At 38.4% G+C, this 19886-nt stretch overlaps 2 protein-coding genes and 1 long non-coding RNA gene across 3 annotated transcripts; 2 read left to right on the forward strand and 1 right to left on the reverse strand.

Moving 5' to 3' along the window:
• Nucleotides 7504-12325, forward strand: LOC104710632 (probable phospholipid-transporting ATPase 8). The gene is made up of 11 exons (XM_010427265.2): nucleotides 7504-8209; nucleotides 8295-9649; nucleotides 9731-9841; nucleotides 9932-10208; nucleotides 10302-10390; nucleotides 10470-10578; nucleotides 10661-10885; nucleotides 10974-11099; nucleotides 11172-11270; nucleotides 11357-11548; nucleotides 11618-12325. The coding sequence occupies exons 1-11, from the start codon at nucleotides 7817-7819 to the stop codon at nucleotides 12227-12229; spliced, it is 3588 nt and encodes a 1195-aa protein (XP_010425567.1). The 5' UTR covers nucleotides 7504-7816; the 3' UTR covers nucleotides 12230-12325.
• LOC104710633 lies at nucleotides 13765-14893 on the forward strand. The gene is made up of 2 exons (XR_755041.2): nucleotides 13765-13934; nucleotides 14009-14893. It is a non-coding gene; the product is annotated as an uncharacterized LOC104710633 (long non-coding RNA).
• Nucleotides 17230-19776, reverse strand: LOC109126372. Its single transcript, XM_019229878.1, has 6 exons — nucleotides 19311-19776; nucleotides 18918-19259; nucleotides 18565-18857; nucleotides 18166-18378; nucleotides 17493-17922; nucleotides 17230-17396 (listed from the first exon to the last, which is right to left on the reverse strand). The coding sequence occupies exons 1-6, from the start codon at nucleotides 19774-19776 to the stop codon at nucleotides 17230-17232; spliced, it is 1911 nt and encodes a 636-aa protein (XP_019085423.1).

Here is a 19886-nt window from a genome sequence, read left to right on the forward strand (position 1 = left end):
CTTCCTCCATCTCCTGCTTAGACTTTCTTGGCTTGGGAAAAGGAACCTTAGGCTTGTAAACCCTTTCAACAGCTGGAACCTGAGATTTTGCAGTTTCTGGGTTCGTCTGAGAGGAGTGTCGACAGACACCCAGGTGGTGTCGATCGACACCATCATCTGAAACCAAAAATTTTGTTGATTTTTCACCCAGTTCGGCAGAAGCAATTTCAACAGCATCTTCATCCCTCACAGATATGGCATTGCAAGCATGTTTAGGGTTTGACTCAGTTCTTCCAGGAAGAAAACTCTCTTGTCGTTTAACAGACCCAACAGTCTGAACAACCTGATTTTCCAACTTCTTGACATGAATGTTCAATGCTTCTATCTTCCCATTCAGCTCAGTGTAGACATTGTCAATCTTTCCATTGAATGTCACTGTCAAATGCTCATGTCCTTGCAAAAGCTGCTCAAGCATGGCTTCCATTCTACTCTCTGAAGAATTCTTAGAAGGTGGAGACTGATAAGATGAGTTCCCATAGGTCCTTGTATAGCCATTGTTATGTTGCTGCTTCTGGTCACCATTGTAAGGCCTGTTGCCTTGCTGATTACCAAATCTCTGTCCCTGATACCCAGCTCCATACACATAGTTAACATTCTCCTCTATATTCTCTGACTCTTGCTCAAATGTCTCAACATCAGCAGCAAATTGGACTGACTTCTTTCCTACAAGAAGATTATGCACTAAATCCAGCTTAGCATTAACAGAATCTAGCTGGTTTGAATCAAACTCTTCATGCAGTCTCTTTTTTTCAGCATCAGCTCTTTTAGTGCTATTGCCAAATTCTCAATCAAAATTTCAGCATCTTCTGGAAATATTGTCTTGAAGTTCCCATGACTTGCAGCATCCAAAGCTAACTGATACTTCCAATCACACCCTCTAAAGAAGATACTCAACAGTTGTACCCTTGAAAAACCATGGTGTGGACAGCCTTTGATAAGCTTTGAACCTCACCCAAGCTGCCTTGAAAGCTTCATCATGTCCTTACTTGAATGAAGAGATCTTGACTCTCAGCTCATCTGACATTGCATCATCATAGAAATGGTTGAGGAAAGCCACCTTGATATCATGCCAGTTTGTCAGAGATCCAGCTGGCAACTGCTTCAACCACTGAGATGCCTCTCCTGCAAGTGAGTATGGGAAGAGCTTGCAGAATATGAAGTCCTCAGTCACTCCATTAGCCTTGATACTGGTCACAAGATCCTCAAAGTGCTCAATATGGTCCAGAGGCTTCTCATGGGGCAGGTTTGAGAAAGGTCTCTGCCCAACTAGCTGGAAGTAAGCAGGCTTCAGCTCAAATTCATTTCCCTGGAATGGAGGAGGAACAATAGCAGACCGGTTCTCATACACAAGATCAGCCTGGTTGTAGTCAGCAATGGTCCTGATCAAGTCCCGGTTTTGGTCCTGTCTTCGAACTGGGTTCTGGACGTGGTTGGCAGCTCCACGTCCGTCTGCAGGTGGGTGTCGATCGATGCCACCTGGTTGGTGTCGATCGACACCAAGATCTGGATCATCAAGGACACCAGCTTGCTGGTTCACGACAGCCTTCTCGTTGACAACAGGTTCAACAATCACGTTTCCTTCAGCATCAAGCTTTTGGCCCTGCTCATTGCGCAAGTGGCCCTCTTGATCCCTCAAAACACCATCCTTATCACGCATAAGAATGATCGGATTAACCATCTTCAGAGACTTGGCTGCTTTTCTGTTCTCACGCTCAATTTTTCCCAACTCTTGGTTTGACAAATTCACAGTAGGACTAGACTTGTTGCTCCTTGTGTGAGGTCTAGGAGGCATGCACCTGAAACACCAAAGAGAAGAAAAATAAAAACGTGCAAGTAGAAAATAAAAAGAAAAATTTAGACAAAATTAAAAACTTAAATCTAATGGTAGATCAGAGAGTCCCCGGCAACGGCGCCAAAATTTGATAAGCTCAAATTAATCCCTAGAGCTACTGTCTCAAACAAGAGATCACTGCAGTACTTAGGGGTCGAATCCACAGAGATTCAAGATCAAACACAATATATTATAAAGTTTTGTAAATTACGCTAAACAAGTTAAATTGAATTAAAATAAAAGCAATGCAAATATTTAAATGAAAGTGTTGTGAATTCAGAAAATCAAAAGAGTTAAACCTAGTGAATTTCTCAGGAAATTATGAAATATTAAATCAATAAAATAATTAAGGTTCAAACAATAAAGATCAGATATAGAATTCTAAACTTTTGGTAAAATAATCAGTTCTCACTACAATTATATTCTTAATTTAAAACCAGAAAATCCAAATCTCTTTGTAAAATTCTAAGTTAAAAATCAGCTTTAAGAACAGGTTTAGATAAGTTCACAGAATTATTAATTCAAATCTCTTTGTAAGAAAAAATTCTGCTCATCAATGGTTTAATCAGGAAAACAATTATATTCTCATATCAATTTATTTCCCTAAGATAACAATTCTAGGTGATCAATCAAGAATTATTGTGAAGAACAACCAAGGATGAAGATCATAAAAGATTAAGAACCCTAAAAATCTCAGATCTAATAAATCATAAAAACCCTATGAAAAACCCTAAACCTAACAAGCAAATTACTCAGACATGTTTAATGAATAACAAATCATATTTCTGAATAACATGCAATAGATATTAAAAAGTAAAAGAGGGAGTTCAAGAAATCTTCTCTCTACAAAGAATTCAGATCTATCTCTCCCAAAAGCTCTCAATATCCTTTCTCTCAAAAACTGCTAGAAGATAACTTAATGGTTTGGAAAACCTAAAAATACTATTTATATGTCATAAAACACGTCAGGGACTTGTGTTGCAAATATGGAAGACTTTGGGCAACTTTTGTAAATTTTCCAAAACTTGGGTCTTGAGTCGGCAGAGAGGGGTGTCGATCGATGCTCTCTTGTGTGGTGTCGATCGATGCTCCTCATAGGATCAGACTCCAAATTGATTTCCTTCGGTTAAATGCTCCAGAATCATCCAAATTGCTCCATTTCGCTCCTTTCATGCTAAAAACCTGTAAAGACTCAAAAACAATCTAGAAACAAATGAAAAGACACTAAAAGACTCCTTATATCATGGTTAAAAACCATAAAAACCATGATATATCACCAACATTGCTTCATTAAATTGTTCCAAAGCTCGGAATCTTAGACCCCCTTCACATTTATCTTTACATAATTTATCCCAAGCAACCCAGTGCATGCCTCGTGCCTTATCATTAGACTTCCACGAGAAGGTAGAGATAGCACTCGTTAGTTTAGACGTCAAATCATGTGGCAGCTTATAACATGACATCACATGGGTAGGGAGTGCCAAAGCCACCGATTTAATCATAATTTCCTTACCACCCTTCGATAAACACTTTGCATACCATCCATTTACTCGATCGTCCATCCGATCCTTAACGTAGCTAAAAATCTTAGCTTTCGACCCTTGCAGACTCTCAGGAATACCCAAATAAGAACCCATACCGCCCTCCTTAGAAATCCCAATAACTGATTTCAACTGGGATCGTATATCATCAGGAACCTTCTTACCGAACATGATAGAGGATTTAGCCAGATTAACCTCTTGTCCTGAGGCTTTACCATAGTTTCCGATTATATCCATTACCGTCCTACACTCATTCGCCTTTGCTTTACAAAAAAACAGGCTGTCATCTGGGAATAACAAATGCGAAACAGTAGGACTACTAGAGGCAATGGTAATACCCGTTAATTTCTTCTCCCTTTCAGAGTATAAACAAGTATGGTGACAAAGGATCCCCTTGGCGTAATCCCCGCTATGGTTTAATAAAACCTCAGGGCTGGCCATTCAGAAGAACTTGATACGTCACTGACGAAACACACCACATGATCCACGAAATCCATTTCCTATCAAACCCTAATCGAATCAGAACTGCCTCCAAAAAATCTCACTCAACCCGATCATGTGCCTTACTCATATCTGTTTTAAATGCAAAAAACTCTGAATTACACCGACGGTTAGTATTTAGCCCATGGAACATCTTCTGAGCCACAAGAATATTATCTGTAATTAATCGACCAGACACAAAGGCTGATTGTGTCTCTGAAACCTAAAGAGGCAACAAGCGCTTCAGTCGGAAACACAATACTTTCGAGATAATTTTGTAACTCACATTACATAAACTAATAGGGCTGAACTCCGCCATCCGTTGCGGAAGATCAACCTTAGGGATGAGGCAAATATTAGTCTCATTCAAAAGTGGAAGATTTTTAGTTATGTTATATTTATATTCTTTCAGTTTTTAACCTTTATAAACACTTTGTAATCAAGTATATTTGTATTATACTTTTTTTATAAATATATCAAAATTTATTTTGATATGATAAATTTTTTTTCATTGAAAATATTGTCTGAGTCAACAATTTAAATGTTAAAAAAAACTACGCAAAAAGACATATAATATGCTTAATGTGTTCGTAGAGACATTTTGTAGGTAGTAGTGGTAAAAAGCATACCTTAACGGTTAAAAATGTTATGGTTGTAAAAATATTTTTAAAGGTAAAATAGATATTTGATTTGTATGTATTTTAAATAGGAAAGCGGTTTGATTGGTGGTTGTATGTCAATTTTTTTTTGAAAAAGTTGTGCAATCATATTTTAGGTGAGATTATTTACATCATATAACTAAAAAACTAAAATATATTGTCTCCTAATCTTTGTAAAAACTTCATACATGGTCTAAATTATATTTCCCTTTAGATTATTATCATACATGGGCTAAAGATTAAATTATATTGTCTCCTAATCTTTATAAAACATTTTAATATTTTGATTTGGTATTTATCTCAATTATCAATTAATAATGAAAAATGTATTTTTTTAATATTTGTGTATATGGTGAGACTCTAGATGCTAAGGACATCTCCAACGATCGTTACTCAGATTGTTGCTTTACCAAAATTTTAGTGAATAAATAATAAAAATTATTAAAAAGACAAAAGAGAAGAGAAAGCGTTACTCAAGTTGCTGTCGGAAGAAACAATTCATACACTATTTATACACATGGCCACTTATTATTGGCATATACATGTTTCAATTAAAATATTTTTTTTTTTTGAGAAACGTTTATGATTTCAACCGGTAATGATGGTCTAATTATGTTCAGATTAAACATTTCTAATCAAATGAAACTGATGGAGTAAAAGTTACTGAACTATGTCAAATTACATGTTTATCTCCCTCCACCCAAATCAACTTCTGAAGTGTTGAATTTATTCAGATAATCTTCATATTCCATGGTTGTCTGAATTTCGATGTATATTTGCAAGATTTCAACACCTCCATTTATTTTTCGTCATTACACAACAAAAACAGTTTTTGAGGTCAGTCAAATCTCCCCAAATCTCTTAGCAAAAAAAAAAATATCCCCAAATCTGTTTTCTTAATTTAATGGATCAAGGAATCTACTAGGAAACTTCTTCGTATTATGTTCCCATCTAAAGGACGAATATTCCTAATCGATCAAAGGCACATATACATGGTCAAGATGAAACGATCGATTATTAAGCTTCGGTTTACGACGGATATACATTTTTTTTATGACTTTATTGCTTGAATTGCAACTTTGCGTGAGCTATTGCATTTTATCTACGTATATTGAGCCGTGCCAACGATAATGAAGGCCGGAGGCGAACTTATAGATAATGTATTAGATCATTTTATTTTAATTCATATAAAATAAATTTATAATACAACAGATGAATTGTAAAAATTAACTTAAAATCTAATTACGCTATATGCATGTTTTCTCATAAGTGGTTTAAAAATAGAATTGAGGATGACCGTGAATATCATTTTAGCAAGTATACAGCATCTAAAACAATTCAATGAAGAATAAAATGAGAAGTCCATATTACTTAACCTCATTTTTAGTTTCAAATCTTAAGTTTAGTTTGTGTGAGTAGTTTTATTTAAAAGTAAATTAGAATTGTACTTGATTATATATGTAAAATCACGTTTACATACATAGTATGGACTAAACTTACGATAGTATTATTTTTGAATTGACACTTTAATGTTTCTAGGAAAAAAGAGGCCGTAGGAAAAAAAATAATATATACTATTTTCTTTAGCTTTTTTTTTGTTGTTTCTTTGCTTTAAAACTTACTATAACATCGTAAATGCTAGACCCAACCAAATTTGTGATAACTACTAGTCTCATTGTATAAATGAATCAGCAAACTTCCTTAACGTGAGATAGCTAGAAAATGGTACGATTATAGTCTATATCCAAAACCAACGTTGCATTTCCAAATAAATTTCACACTAATGCTAGAAAATGTAGCGTAATTAGTTGGTAAGTATCCTTTAATTCTTTCATTATAATTTGTTTCATCTAGTATTTTTTTTTTCTTTCAGAATAAACAAAGCATGTGTTAAAATTTTACAAACGATGCACAGTTTGTAACTATAGATTAGGATAGGTTTGGAATTCTAGATTTTTTTTGTTAACACTGTCTTTAATTATTATTCTATTACAAATTATGAGGAAATTCTAGATTTGTTATTTCAAAGTTAACACTATATTATCAAATAATATTTTCTTGTTACTTATTATTTGGAAGATGCATATATGTCTATTAGTTTTTGACTTTTTCACATGAATTAAAGACATTTCTAAAGACACTAGTCTTCAGTCTCCATAACTCTAAGCACATGCATACTTTTTGCTAGTAAGAGATCATATTACATAACCTTAAACCACCAATATTATAATATCTTAATATTTTTTTTTTGGTAGTTCAAACTATATTTTGGTTTTACTTTCAATAATGTAAAAGTTACAATTAAAGTTGTAAATTAAATATATTTGTGGTGTTGTCCTCAAAGAAACTAATTAGCGAATAAGTTTATTATGTAAAGATGAGTAGACTGTATGTTAGATTGTTAGGTGAGAATCCGTGTTACATAAACACATTCCATGAATACAAACATTTTTACTTTTATTTATTTGAGAATTACACTTTTATTACTCTAATAGTAACTTACGTGAGGTATATTACATTTCATCTATATTATTTGTATTTTTGTGTTTTTCTCGTAAAAGATGGACCAAACCGAATTTGTGACAAGGACATGTTTTACAAATTAAATAAATTAATCAGCAAAAAAGTTCCTTTAAATAGCTGGGAAACGGTGAGACTCTAATCAACATCCAATAACAGTTACATTTTCTTCACAATAATTTATCACTACTGCTGCACGTGTCGCAATGTTCACGTTGGACTCGTGCAAGACCGACAACTGTCATAAGCTCTTCAGTAACTCCGTACGGTTAAGACAAAACACAACAGAGGAAAAAAAATTACACAAGAAAAAGAAGAAAAAAGGATAAATACAGATGAAAAAATGTTGAAAACTTTAAAAAGTGAAATTAAAAAAAGAAGATAAATAAAGAATATTTTGGCAATGCTTCTCGTCGTTTACTTACAAAAGAGGCAAAGTTGAGTAGTGCTCTGCTCACAGCAAGAACACACATACATTCTTTTCTTTATTTAAGTTTTTTTTTCCCCTCTCTCTGCAAGTAAGGGATCTTTTTAATATAATAAATTGTTTTTTTTTTTTTTTTTGGTTTTCTGGAATTGATTGTTACTGTTTAGTGTAGCTTCTAGATTACCTTATCCACACTAATTTAATTCAAGCTAGTTCTCTTCAGCTACTACATTTATGGCTTTGTGATCTTGTTGAGTGATTGTTCTTGAAGTTTTGGGGATTGAGAAAAAAATGTCCTGATTGCTAAAGTTCTTAATCTATGGCTGGAGAGAGGAGAAAAGGGATGAAACTGAGTAAATTATATTCTTTCAAGTGTTTTAAACCTTCCTCTGGAGAAGATCATTCTCAGATTGGTTCAAGAGGCTACTCAAGAGTTGTGTTCTGTAATGATCCTTATAACCCTGAGGCTCTTCATCTTAATTACAAAGGGAATTATGTATCAACCACTAAGTATACTGCTGCTAATTTCATCCCAAAGTCTCTCTTTGAGCAGTTTAGAAGAGTTGCAAATATATATTTCCTCGTTGTTGCTTTCGTTTCTTTTAGCCCTTTGGCTCCTTTTACCGCTCCTAGCGTTCTTGCACCGCTCTTGTTTGTGATCGGTGCCACGATGGTTAAAGAAGGTGTTGAAGATTTGAGGAGAAAGAAACAAGTATGTCTTTTTTTTTTTTTTTCTTTGATGTTTTTGAGATTATGATGTGTTTTGATGATTTTTAATGTGTTTTTGTTTTTTTTAGGATGTTGAAGCTAACAATAGAAAAGTTGAAGTTTATGGTAAAAACAGAACATTTGGAGAAACGAAGTGGAAAAATCTCCGAGTTGGTGATCTTGTGAAAGTTCATAAAGATGAATACTTTCCAGCTGATCTTCTTCTTCTTTCATCTAGCTATGAAGATGGGATATGTTATGTTGAAACCATGAATCTTGATGGAGAGACTAATCTGAAGCTAAAGCACGCGTTGGAGATCACATCGGACGAAGACTCAATCAAGAACTTCAGAGCAGTGATCAAATGTGAGGATCCTAATGAGCATCTTTATTCCTTTGTGGGAACACTTCACTATGAAGGAAAGCAATATCCTTTATCTCCTCAACAGATACTATTGAGAGATTCAAAGCTGAAGAATACAGATTACGTCCACGGCGTGGTTGTTTTCACGGGTCATGATACTAAAGTGATGCAGAATGCTACTGATCCTCCTTCCAAGAGGAGTAAGATTGAGAAAAAAATGGACAAGATCATTTACATTCTCTTCAGTATCTTGATTGTGATAGCGTTTACTGGATCTGTGTTCTTTGGGATTGCAACGAGAAGAGGTGTGAGTGATAACGGGAAGCTAAGAAGATGGTATCTAAGACCTGATCAGACTACTGTTTTCTATGATCCCAATAGAGCGGTTGCTGCTTCTTTCTTTCATTTCTTGACTGCTTTGATGCTGTATGGTTACTTAATACCGATATCATTGTATGTGTCGATCGAGGTTGTGAAGGTGTTACAGAGTATTTTTATAAACCAAGATCAAGAAATGTACCATGAGGAAACAGACAGGCCTGCTCGTGCAAGAACGTCTAATCTAAATGAAGAACTTGGTCAAGTCGATACAATTCTCTCGGACAAAACAGGTACTCTGACTTGTAATTCAATGGAGTTTGTGAAATGTTCGATTGCTGGAACAGCTTATGGACGTGGTATGACGGAAGTAGAAATGGCCTTGAGAAAACAAAAAGGTCTTATACCTCAAGAAGAAGTTGGTGATGATGATTCTTTATCCATTAAGGAGAAGAAGAAAACGAGTTCGACAAAGTCTGTTAAAGGTTTTAACTTCTGGGATGAGAGAATAGTTGATGGGGAATGGATTACTCAACCGCATGCAGAACTCATCCAGAAGTTTTTTAGGGTTTTGGCGATTTGCCACACTGCTATTCCTGATGTGAACAGTGATACTGGAGAGATTACATATGAAGCTGAGTCTCCTGATGAAGCGGCTTTTGTCATTGCTTCTCGAGAGCTTGGATTTGAATTCTTTTCAAGGTCTCAAACTAGTATCTCCTTGCATGAAATAGACCATATGACTGGTGAAAAAGTTGACAGGTATATCACAGTTCTTGATCTCTCTAACATGAGAATACAACATTTCTGTGGTCAATGAATTTATTTTTGTTGAATGTTCAGAGTATATGAGCTTCTTCATGTTCTAGAGTTCAGCAGTTCAAGGAAAAGAATGTCAGTAATCGTTCGGAATCCAGAAGACCGGTTGTTGTTGCTTTCAAAAGGCGCAGACAGGTTTCTTGATTTGGATAAAGTTATATAGTCTTGAAAATATTATATGAGTTACTAGATGTATATTGTTATCTTGATTTGTCATGTGTTCAGTGTAATGTTTGAAAGACTTGCAAAACACGGACGGAAAAATGAGAGAGAGACAAAAGAACACATCAAGAAGTATGCAGAGGCAGGTCTAAGAACATTGGTGATTACATACAGAGAAATCGATGAAGAAGAGTACAGAGTATGGGAAGAGGAGTTTGTGAATGCCAAAACTTTGGTTACTGAAGATAGAGATGCTTTGATTGATGCAGCTGCTGATAAGATTGAGAAGGATTTGATTCTTCTTGGCTCTACTGCAGTGGAAGACAAACTGCAGAAAGGTGTAAGTATAACAAAATGACATTGGTTAATTGTTTTAGTTTCTGCTACTTTAGCATATCATTTGTTTTTTTTTTGGCATTTTTCTTGTTAACAGGTTCCAGATTGTATTGCAAAGTTATCTCAGGCTGGAGTCAAGATATGGGTTTTAACCGGTGATAAGACAGAAACCGCAATAAATATTGGGTATTTACAGACTTCTAAGTTCTAATATAGTATTCTCTTGTGAAAATTAAAATGTACTAAGTTGTGTTGTTATTGACAGATATGCTTGTAGTCTTTTAAGAGAAGGTATGAAAAAGATTTTGATAACTCTAGATTCATCTGACATTGAAGCCTTGGAAAAACAAGGAGACAAAGAGGCTGTTGCAAAGGTAATTTGTTTTTCTTGTTTCTGCCCGTTTAGTTATATTTTAATTGTATGTGATGTGATTTGTTACTTTTGTTTGTTACTAGGCTTCATTTCAGAGTATTAAGAAACAGTTAAGAGAAGGAATGTTACAAACTGCTGCAGCGACCGATGATTCAGCTAAAGAAAACTCGGAAATGTTTGGTTTAGTGATTGATGGAAAGTCATTAACTTTTGCATTAGACACAAAGCTGGAGAAAGAGTTCTTGGAACTTGCGATTCGATGTAACTCTGTTATATGTTGCCGGTCTTCACCAAAACAAAAGGCTCTCGTAAGATTCGCTTTTCCACTTCTCGTTCTGTGTTTTACACATATTGAAATAATCTGATTGAGAGGCATTGAAAATACATTTATGTTAGGTTACAAGATTGGTAAAGAACGGGACAGGTAGAACAACATTAGCCATTGGAGATGGTGCAAATGATGTTGGAATGCTTCAAGAAGCTGATATTGGAGTTGGTATCAGTGGTGCTGAAGGAATGCAGGTACTACTAATTTACTTAGCTTCTTTTTTTACTATGTGATGGTTATTAAAGCCATGAAGTTTTATGTTACAGGCAGTGATGGCTAGTGATTTTGCGATTGCTCAGTTTCGGTTTCTTGAACGTTTGTTGCTTGTTCACGGCCATTGGTGTTATAGACGAATCGCATTAATGGTAACAAGCTTTAAAAACTCTAACTCATTTCAAGAATTATAAAGAGTCTTTATTCTTATTTCTGATTGTTTTCTTGTGATATTTAGATATGTTACTTCTTCTACAAGAATCTCACATTCGGGTTCACGCTGTTTTGGTACGAAGCTTATGCTTCTTTCTCTGGAAAACCAGCTTATAACGATTGGTACATGTCGTGCTTCAACGTCTTCTTCACTTCACTTCCCGTCATCGCTCTTGGAGTCTTCGATCAAGATGTCTCTGCTCGTCTTTGTCTCAAGGTAAAGGTTCTCTTTCTCCCTCGATCGAGATTGTAGAAATAGTCACATTACTTTCTTTTTTTGCCGCAGTATCCGTTGTTGTATCAAGAAGGAGTTCAAAACATATTATTCAACTGGGAACGGATCCTTGTTTGGATGTTGAATGGGATCATAAGCTCAATGATCATTTTCTTCCTCACAATCAACACAATGGCGGCTCAAGCTTTTCGAAAGGACGGCCAAGTTGTTGATTACTCGGTTCTTGGAGTCACAATGTACTCTTCCGTGGTATGGACTGTGAATTGCCAAATGGCGGTTTCGATAAACTACTTCACTTGGATCCAACATTGCTTCATATGGGGTAGCATCGGGGTTTGGTATCTGTTTCTTGTCATCTACGGTTCTCTTCCTCCAACGTTTTCCACAACCGCGTATAAGGTCTTCGTCGAGACTTCAGCACCGAGTCCGATCTGTTGGCTCACTCTTTTCCTTGTGACGTTCTCTGCTCTCTTGCCGTATTTCACTTACAGGGCGTTTCAGATTAAGTTCAGACCAATGTACCACGATATTATAGTTGAACAGAGGAGAACAGAACGGACAGAGACTGCTCCAAGTGCGGTTCCTGACGAGCTTCCGGTGCAAGTTGAGTTTACCTTGCATCATCTTAGGGCAAATTTGTCGAGAAGAGATTCTTGGAATTGATTCATTACGCTACTTAGGTTCGTTGTTATTCCTGATTTTGTAAATATAGATTGTAGTGTGACTACTTATATTTGAGAGTGTTTAATTTGTTAGCTATGTTTAGGATGTTCAATGCCATTTTTTTGTTTTTGTCAACAAGAGAAAAAGATTAGCTGAAACCTCAAACAAGCCAATGCGAAGGAACATTGTTTACAAAGGTAACTAGGTGCGGAACTGTACGAACTCGTCGTGAAAGGTTATCTGCTTTACCATTCTGTGAACGGGGGACGTAGACCAGAGAAAAGAAAGTGAACTCCTCTTTATCCGCCTGTATGTCCTCCAAATAAGGCTGAAAAGCTGGCCACTCGGAAGGCGAAGACACCATCTTCACTAAGTCGGAGTAGTCGGTGAGAAAGACGATAGATTGGTTATCCGCCCCAATCATGCATCGCATAGCCCAGACCAGAGCTTCAACCTCAGCATGGAGAGGGGAGAGACTACGGCGACGATTGGCAGCACCCATAGTAGGGACATCACTCCAAGGCGACGTGCAAAACCATCCTCTACCCGCATAAAGATCTGTAGCTTTCCAAGAACCATCTACAAAACAAGTATAACTCGAGAGAGAACGAGAAAAACCCAAGCCCCCCCCCCTCCTACCAATTGGAGCCACCGAGGGCATATCCGAAGCGGAAACCATATCCTCTGTCTGAGCCAGAGCCCAAGCCTTTGCCTCATCCTCTGCTAGACGCAAAATTGCAATGGGATTTGAATCCAGATTAATGAAAATTTTATCATTACGCGCTTTCCAAATATACCAGAGAATCCAGGGAAAGACCTCCTGCATTGGTATATTTGGGAATCGCCAAAAGAGAGAATCCATATTTGTGAAAATAGATTTTGCAGGAAAAACCCCCGGGATTGTCGGGAATTGCGACAGAGCCCAAACCCGCCTAGATGGTGGGCATTCAAAAAGGGTATGATTAATCGTCTCCTCCTGAACACCACACACGGCATCACAACCCAGTCCGCGTTTCCGAAGATTAGCTGTAACCGCAATACAACCCGAAAGGACTTGCCACGAAAAGTGGCGAAGTTTCAGAGGACATCAAACTTGCCACACAAAAGCCTGAAGGGGGACAATGTCCGGCCCAAATACTTTCGACCCAGCAGGATTCGTCCTACTTGAGCGAAGAACATGGTACCCTGATTTAACCGAATATTTACCAGACTTGGTAAAGTGCCATCCCAACAAATCCGGTTTATCCGGTTGGCGCAACGGTAAGGCAGAAATCATAGCCACATCTTCCGGTACGAACGTAGCCGTAAGCTGAGCAAAATTCCAGAAATTTGAATTCCTGTCAATGCGATTTATCTAGAGAATATAACTGTTTTATATAAGTTCTAGTTATTTAACAAGAAAAAAGAGTTATAGTTATACTTTTTTGGATAAAGTTGGACCATAATATTAAATTATTAATAGTTCCCTATTTTATGTATTTTTATTTATTATAAATTAATAGTACATGTTTATTCAGATATAATTTATTTTAACAATCTAATATTATGGTTGTTACGAAAATAAACAACCAACAATAACAATAGAACGACTTGTTTTCCTTTTCTCTCTCGACGAGTCGCCCTAGCCGCCACAGACCAAACTTTCAGATCTAAGTTTGCCCTCTCCGGTGAGCGGCGCTCTTCACCGGAGCCGTGAGAGGACCATGTAGCTTCTCTTTAATTGTGTTCTTGTCCTAGTTTCGGCCTTAGCTAACTCTGGTGTTTCGATTGTGAATTCAGTTTGCTGCGGTTCTCGACGGTTCTTCATGTCAAGGGTTAATAGTCCCGCTTTCTTCTCAGAGAGTGTGGATCTCCCTTTCCCAGCGGTGGCAGAGGATGGAAGATTTGTTTTCGTCAGATCCAGCATGAGCTAGGATCTCATTGTTTGACCTTCTCCAACTTGTTGCTTGGTTTTTGTCCTCAGTCTGGTAAGCTTTTGTTCTGATCGATTTTCTTCTCCGAGTTGCTAGAGATATAGTAGTTTAGTATGGTGTGCAGAGTTTTCTGACCTTCGATTGGGGAATCTGTCCCTTGCTAAGCAGAGGTTTCGTTTTGTTTGATTATGATGGTAGTCTCCAAAGTTTGTCGAGTTATCTCCTTCTTGCTGTTGTTCGGTGTTGTGATAGCTATCTTGAGTATTGCGTCGTTCTCGTTGAGATTGGTGTTGTTTGAGAAGTTAGGCCTCACTCCTTGTACTTGCTTTCGAGATCTGTTGAGATCTGTTTGCGTTTGAAAGGCTTTAGTTTGACGTTCATTGGCGTACCAACGTCGTCATCACGTCCGGAAGTGAGTTGCTTGCCGATTATGAAGTCTTGAGAGATTGGCTCTCACCATGATAGGAGGTGGTAGATGTTACTTCTGTTTGGCCATGGGCATCCTTGGTAAATCTCTTTCGCTGGTTCTTCAGAAGAAGGGTGCTTTGTTTTCTTTGTTCTCTTGTCTCTCTTTAGGTTTTATTGCCGGTTACCTCTGTTTTTAGTTTAAGGTATCGTTTCCTTTTGTTTTTGGTTGTAAAATTTTTGTTTCGTAGTTCTATCTTTAGACTCTGGGGACATATATGTTGTCCGCCGGCTTACTGACTCTGGGGACATCGATGTCGTCCGCCGGCTTTAGCTTTGTATTTCACCTTTGGTTCCACAACAAGTAGATGAATAAAAATTCCAGTTGACAAAAAAAAAAAAAACAACCAACAAAACAATCTCTTATGATTGGATACTTGCACAATATAATATGGTTGGTCCGATGCTATCAATTTAATTACTGTAGCTTAGAGTAAGCTGCTTAGTATATAAAAAAAGTTTGACATTTTAAAATTTGTTCATGTATATTATCAAGACGATATGAAGACAAGAACCTTGAAGGGTATTGTAGAATTAGATATCAAACTGACTTGCTTTATTGATTAACCATAATGTGGTATTTATACATGAGGAACTCAAGATATGATAAGCTCAATGTGCTAATATATCGAAACCTAAACCTTATCACACTAGGACGATAAGTACAACACAAATATTTGACACTATCCGTAATACTCCCCCTCAGGTTGGAGAGTAAGGGTCTTGAACACCCAACGTGGATATGATGTAGAGAAACTGTGGACGACCAAGAGCTTTCGTTAAAATGTCAGCAAGCTGTTCGCGGGACGCAACATGTTGTGTAACAAGAACACCATCACGGATCGCATCACGAACGGCATGACAGTCATTTTCGATATGCTTTGTGCACTCATGGAACACAAGATTTTGTGCGATATGGAGAGCAGCCTTATTGTCACAAAACAATCGAGTAGGCTGAGACTGTTCGATACCTAACTCTTTTAACAACTTACAAAGCCATTGTATCTCACGAAGAGCGACAGACATCGCACGATACTCTGCTTCAGCAGAAAAATGAGAGATGGTCTTTTGTTTCTTGGTTTTCCAAGCGATTGGGGAACCACCAAGAAGCACAACAAACACACTAATGGACCGACGAGTGATGGGACAAGACGACAAGTCCAATTCGCAATACACTGTAAGAGACAAATCAGAGTTAGCTTTAAGAAGGATCCCTTGTCCCCGCGAACCCTTTAAAAACTGCACCACACGCAAAACTGCACTCCAATGAGCCTCCCGTGGATGTTGCATAAACTGAGACAGAACATGGACTGAGTAACTCAACTCAGGCCGCTTATGAATAAGATACAACAACCATCCAACCAAACGACGATATGGAGTTGGATCAGTTAACAACGGACCATCATCATTGGCCAAATGGTGATTCTGCTCGAGCAGAGTGACGACAGGACGGGAAGCAAGACTGCCAGTATCGACAACGATATCTAACGCATACTTGCGTTGAGACAAGAAAATACCTTCCGACCCGCGAGAAACCTCGATGCCGAGAAAATATTTCAATCTCCCCAAATCCTTCATAGAGAAACATTTCCCTAAGTAGTCTTTAAACTTTTGCACCATATAGCCATCATTGCCACAAATAACAAGATCATCAACATAGATCAACACTCGGATTTCAATGTTCCCACGAGTATAAGAGAAAAGAGAATAATCATCATACGCTTGCTTGAAACCAAAACGAAGCAACGCATCAGAAAGCTTCTTGAAACAACACCGAGGAGCCTGTTTCAGCCCATACAACAATTTCTTTAGACGACAAACCTTGCCAGGATGAGAGTGTTGGAAACCTGGTGGCAATTTCATATAAACCTCCTCCTCAAGATCACCATGAAGGAAGGCGTTATTAACGTCCATCTGAAACACCTCCCAATTATTTGCAGCAACAAGCCGGAGGAGGGTCCGTACAGTGGTCATTTTCACAACAGGGGCAAACTTTTCATGATAGTCTTCCCCTTCAACCTGTTTATTCCCACATACAACGAGACGGGCCTTGTAATGTTCGAGAGAACCATCAGCCTGATACTTAGTCTTGTACACCCATTGAGAGTCAATCGCAACTTTACCAGGTGGAAGATCCGTGACATCCCACGTCTTCTTGAATTCAAGAGCATCCACCTCTGTAGTCATTGCATCGTTCCACACTTTAATATGTACCGCTTCTTTGAAATTTCGAGGTTTAGGAGCGGCGGATATGGCAGCCAAATAAGCACGATGTCCTGTGGAAAAGGAAGCATCTGGTATATAATCTGTCAGAGGGGACAAAGAATTACCTTGGACCGAAGACGAGGACTGAGAAACAGAGGACGAAAGAGCGTGATGGGTGTCGAGATCAGCAGTAGTGTTATACAACACATAATCTTTGAGACGAACTGACTGTCGAACTTGACGCTTGCCAGGGCAAGGTGGTGGCTGAACTACTGCAGTCGACGGTGTAGAAACTGGAACCATTGGTGTGGGGACAACACAAGAACCTGGAATGGACGACTCCGGAACTGCCGGAGTTGGAACCGAAGCACCAGGTGATACAGAAGGAACGACAGGTTCCACAACCGGCTTGCTTGGTCAAGAAGCAACCGGCACACTCGATGGTAAAACAGAGGAGACATTATGATCTTCACACGCAACAGGAGTAGGAGTCCCAGTACTCCCCCTGTCTGGTACAACCATAGGGAGACACCAATCAGAATCAGTCACGAGAGGAGCAGAAAGGGCCGGAGAAGAAGACACCTCTACAATTTTCTCCGCAGAAGGAAACACATCCTCTCAAAAAATCACATCACATGAAATCAGAAACTTGTTTTCCTCCATATCAAAAACATTCCAACCTTTTTGGCCAAAAGGATAACCAACAAACACGCAAAGGCGACTTTGAGATCCAAACTTGTCCTTGTCACGAGATAACTGATGTGTGTAGCAAGCCGAGCCAAAGACACGCAACTGATCATAAGCAGGTTTGGTGCCATGGAGTACTTCGTATGGTGAACGATTGTTATGAAGAGGTGTGGGAGTGCGATTAATCAAATATGCAGCGATCATAACAGCCTCTCCCCAAAACTTAATCGGTAAGCTTGCCTGGAATAATAACGTGCGGGCGACATTAAGTATGTGTCGGTGTTTCCTCTCAACACGTCCATTTTGCTGCGGAGTACCGACATAAGAGGTTTGATGAACAATGCCTTGCTGCTGGAAATAGGAGGAAAGACACATAAATGCTGTCCCATTGTCACTACAAACTGTCTTGACTATCATGCCAAACTATTTTTCAGTGTAAGCTAGAAAATTAGTAAGAACAGTACGCACTTCCGATTTCTCAAGCAATAGATATGTCCATACTGATCTTGAGAAATCGTCAACAATGGTCAAGAAATAAATTGCACCGCAAGAAGAAGGAACACGATACGGTCCCCACACATCACAATGAATTAAAGAAAAACAATCTGAAGCTTTATTGATTCTATCAGGAAAAACTTCTCTAATTTGCTTAGCTCGAAAACATACGTCACAAGACAAAGAACTATTAGAAGAACCAGAAACAAAAACCATAGGCAAAACCGAAAGCACCGAAGAACTTGGATGACCAAACCGTTGATGCCACAAAGCTTGATCAGAAGAGACATTAACTGTGTGAATCTTTGCAGTTGCAACATCCGTCAGATAGTAAACCCCATCACGTTCTTCACCTCTTCCAATCAAAGTCCTCGAAAAACGGTCCTGCAAAACACAAATAGTATCAGTAAAGGTGGTCATGCACTTAGTTTGCTTCACAATTTTAGAGACATAGATCAAAGTGCAGTTCAAGGTTGGGACATAGAGAACATTAGTCAAGGAAATTTTCTCCGAAAGAGGAAATTCTCTCATACTTAAGGCCATTGTTTTGCTACCATCCGCAAAACCCACCGAACAAGGTGAAATAGGACCAACGTTAGTCAAGGATGTAAGGTTCCCAGTCATATGATGGGACGCCCATGTATCAAGGATAATATCGCCAAACTTTGGCTTACCAGAACTATTAGTAGAGGTTCTTTCTTGAAGTAGTTGAGACAGGGCACGAAGCTGGTCTAGTGTGAATTCTGGAAGCGCTGAAGGATTGGAACTTGTTGCATATGCTGTAGCTATCTGTCCTCTGCCACGTCCAGCGCCTCGACCACCGCAACCACGACCACCAGAGCCACGAACAACACCATTATGATCTGTCCATCAGTCAGGGAAACCAACTAGAGACCAACAGTCCTTCTTTTCATGTCCCGTACGACCACATTGTGAGCACAGCACAGGACGAGACCTGACAATAGTGGACTCCACATGATTCACAGGTTGATTCTCAGTGGCTATGGATGGAGAAACCAACTCGCGACGTGTGACAAAACCCACAGCCTTCTGCCGTTGTTCCTGATGTCGTGAAGAAGCAAGTCTCTGTTTTTCGCGTATTACTTTGGAGTAGGCAACACCGAGAGACGGGAGTGGATCCATATTAATCAGACTTGTACAAATCCCACCAAAACGTGAATCATCAAGTCCCATGACAAATTGATGAAACTTTTCATCGTCTCGTTCTTTGACTAGTGCAGACATGAGTGAACCATGAGGAAATACTGCACTTGCTTGATAATTTTTCAGCTCATCTCAAAGGTTACACAGCTTGCCATAATAGTCGATCACCGCCTGTACCTCTTGACGGCATGAGGCAAGCGGAGCCTTGATATGATGAACACGAACGTTGTTACTGACTGAAAACCGTTGTCGCAGTTCATCCCACAAAAGATTAGCATCGGAGATAAACATAACAGTTGATTTCACCTTGGGCTCGATCGAGGCTTGAATCCAACCTACAATCATTGAATTTACCGTCTTCCAATTTTCGAAGTTAAGATCATCGTTTGAAGGTTTCGTGATAGACCCATCAATGAAACCAGTTTTTCGCTTGGCTTGGAGAGCATTCAACATCTCTTCAGACCACTCATTGTAATTTTCTCCGTTCAACAGAACAGAGGAGATCACCGTACCCGGGTTGTCGGAACTGGACAGAGTGTATTGTGACACCGTCGTTGACGACGACGTTGAGACAAGGGCTCCGGACGAACTAGACTGTTGTTCTCCGGTGGTAGACATTGTTTTCTTGGCACGCAAGAGAAGTCGAAACTATCAACACTTTTAGAACAAGGAAAAGATTTTGTTAAAAATTCAGCTCTAATACCATATAGAATTAGATATTAAACTGA

The sequence above is a fragment of the Camelina sativa genome, chromosome 9 (genome assembly GCF_000633955.1).
Source record: "Camelina sativa cultivar DH55 chromosome 9, Cs, whole genome shotgun sequence".
Classification (NCBI taxonomy): Eukaryota; Viridiplantae; Streptophyta; class Magnoliopsida; order Brassicales; family Brassicaceae; genus Camelina; species Camelina sativa.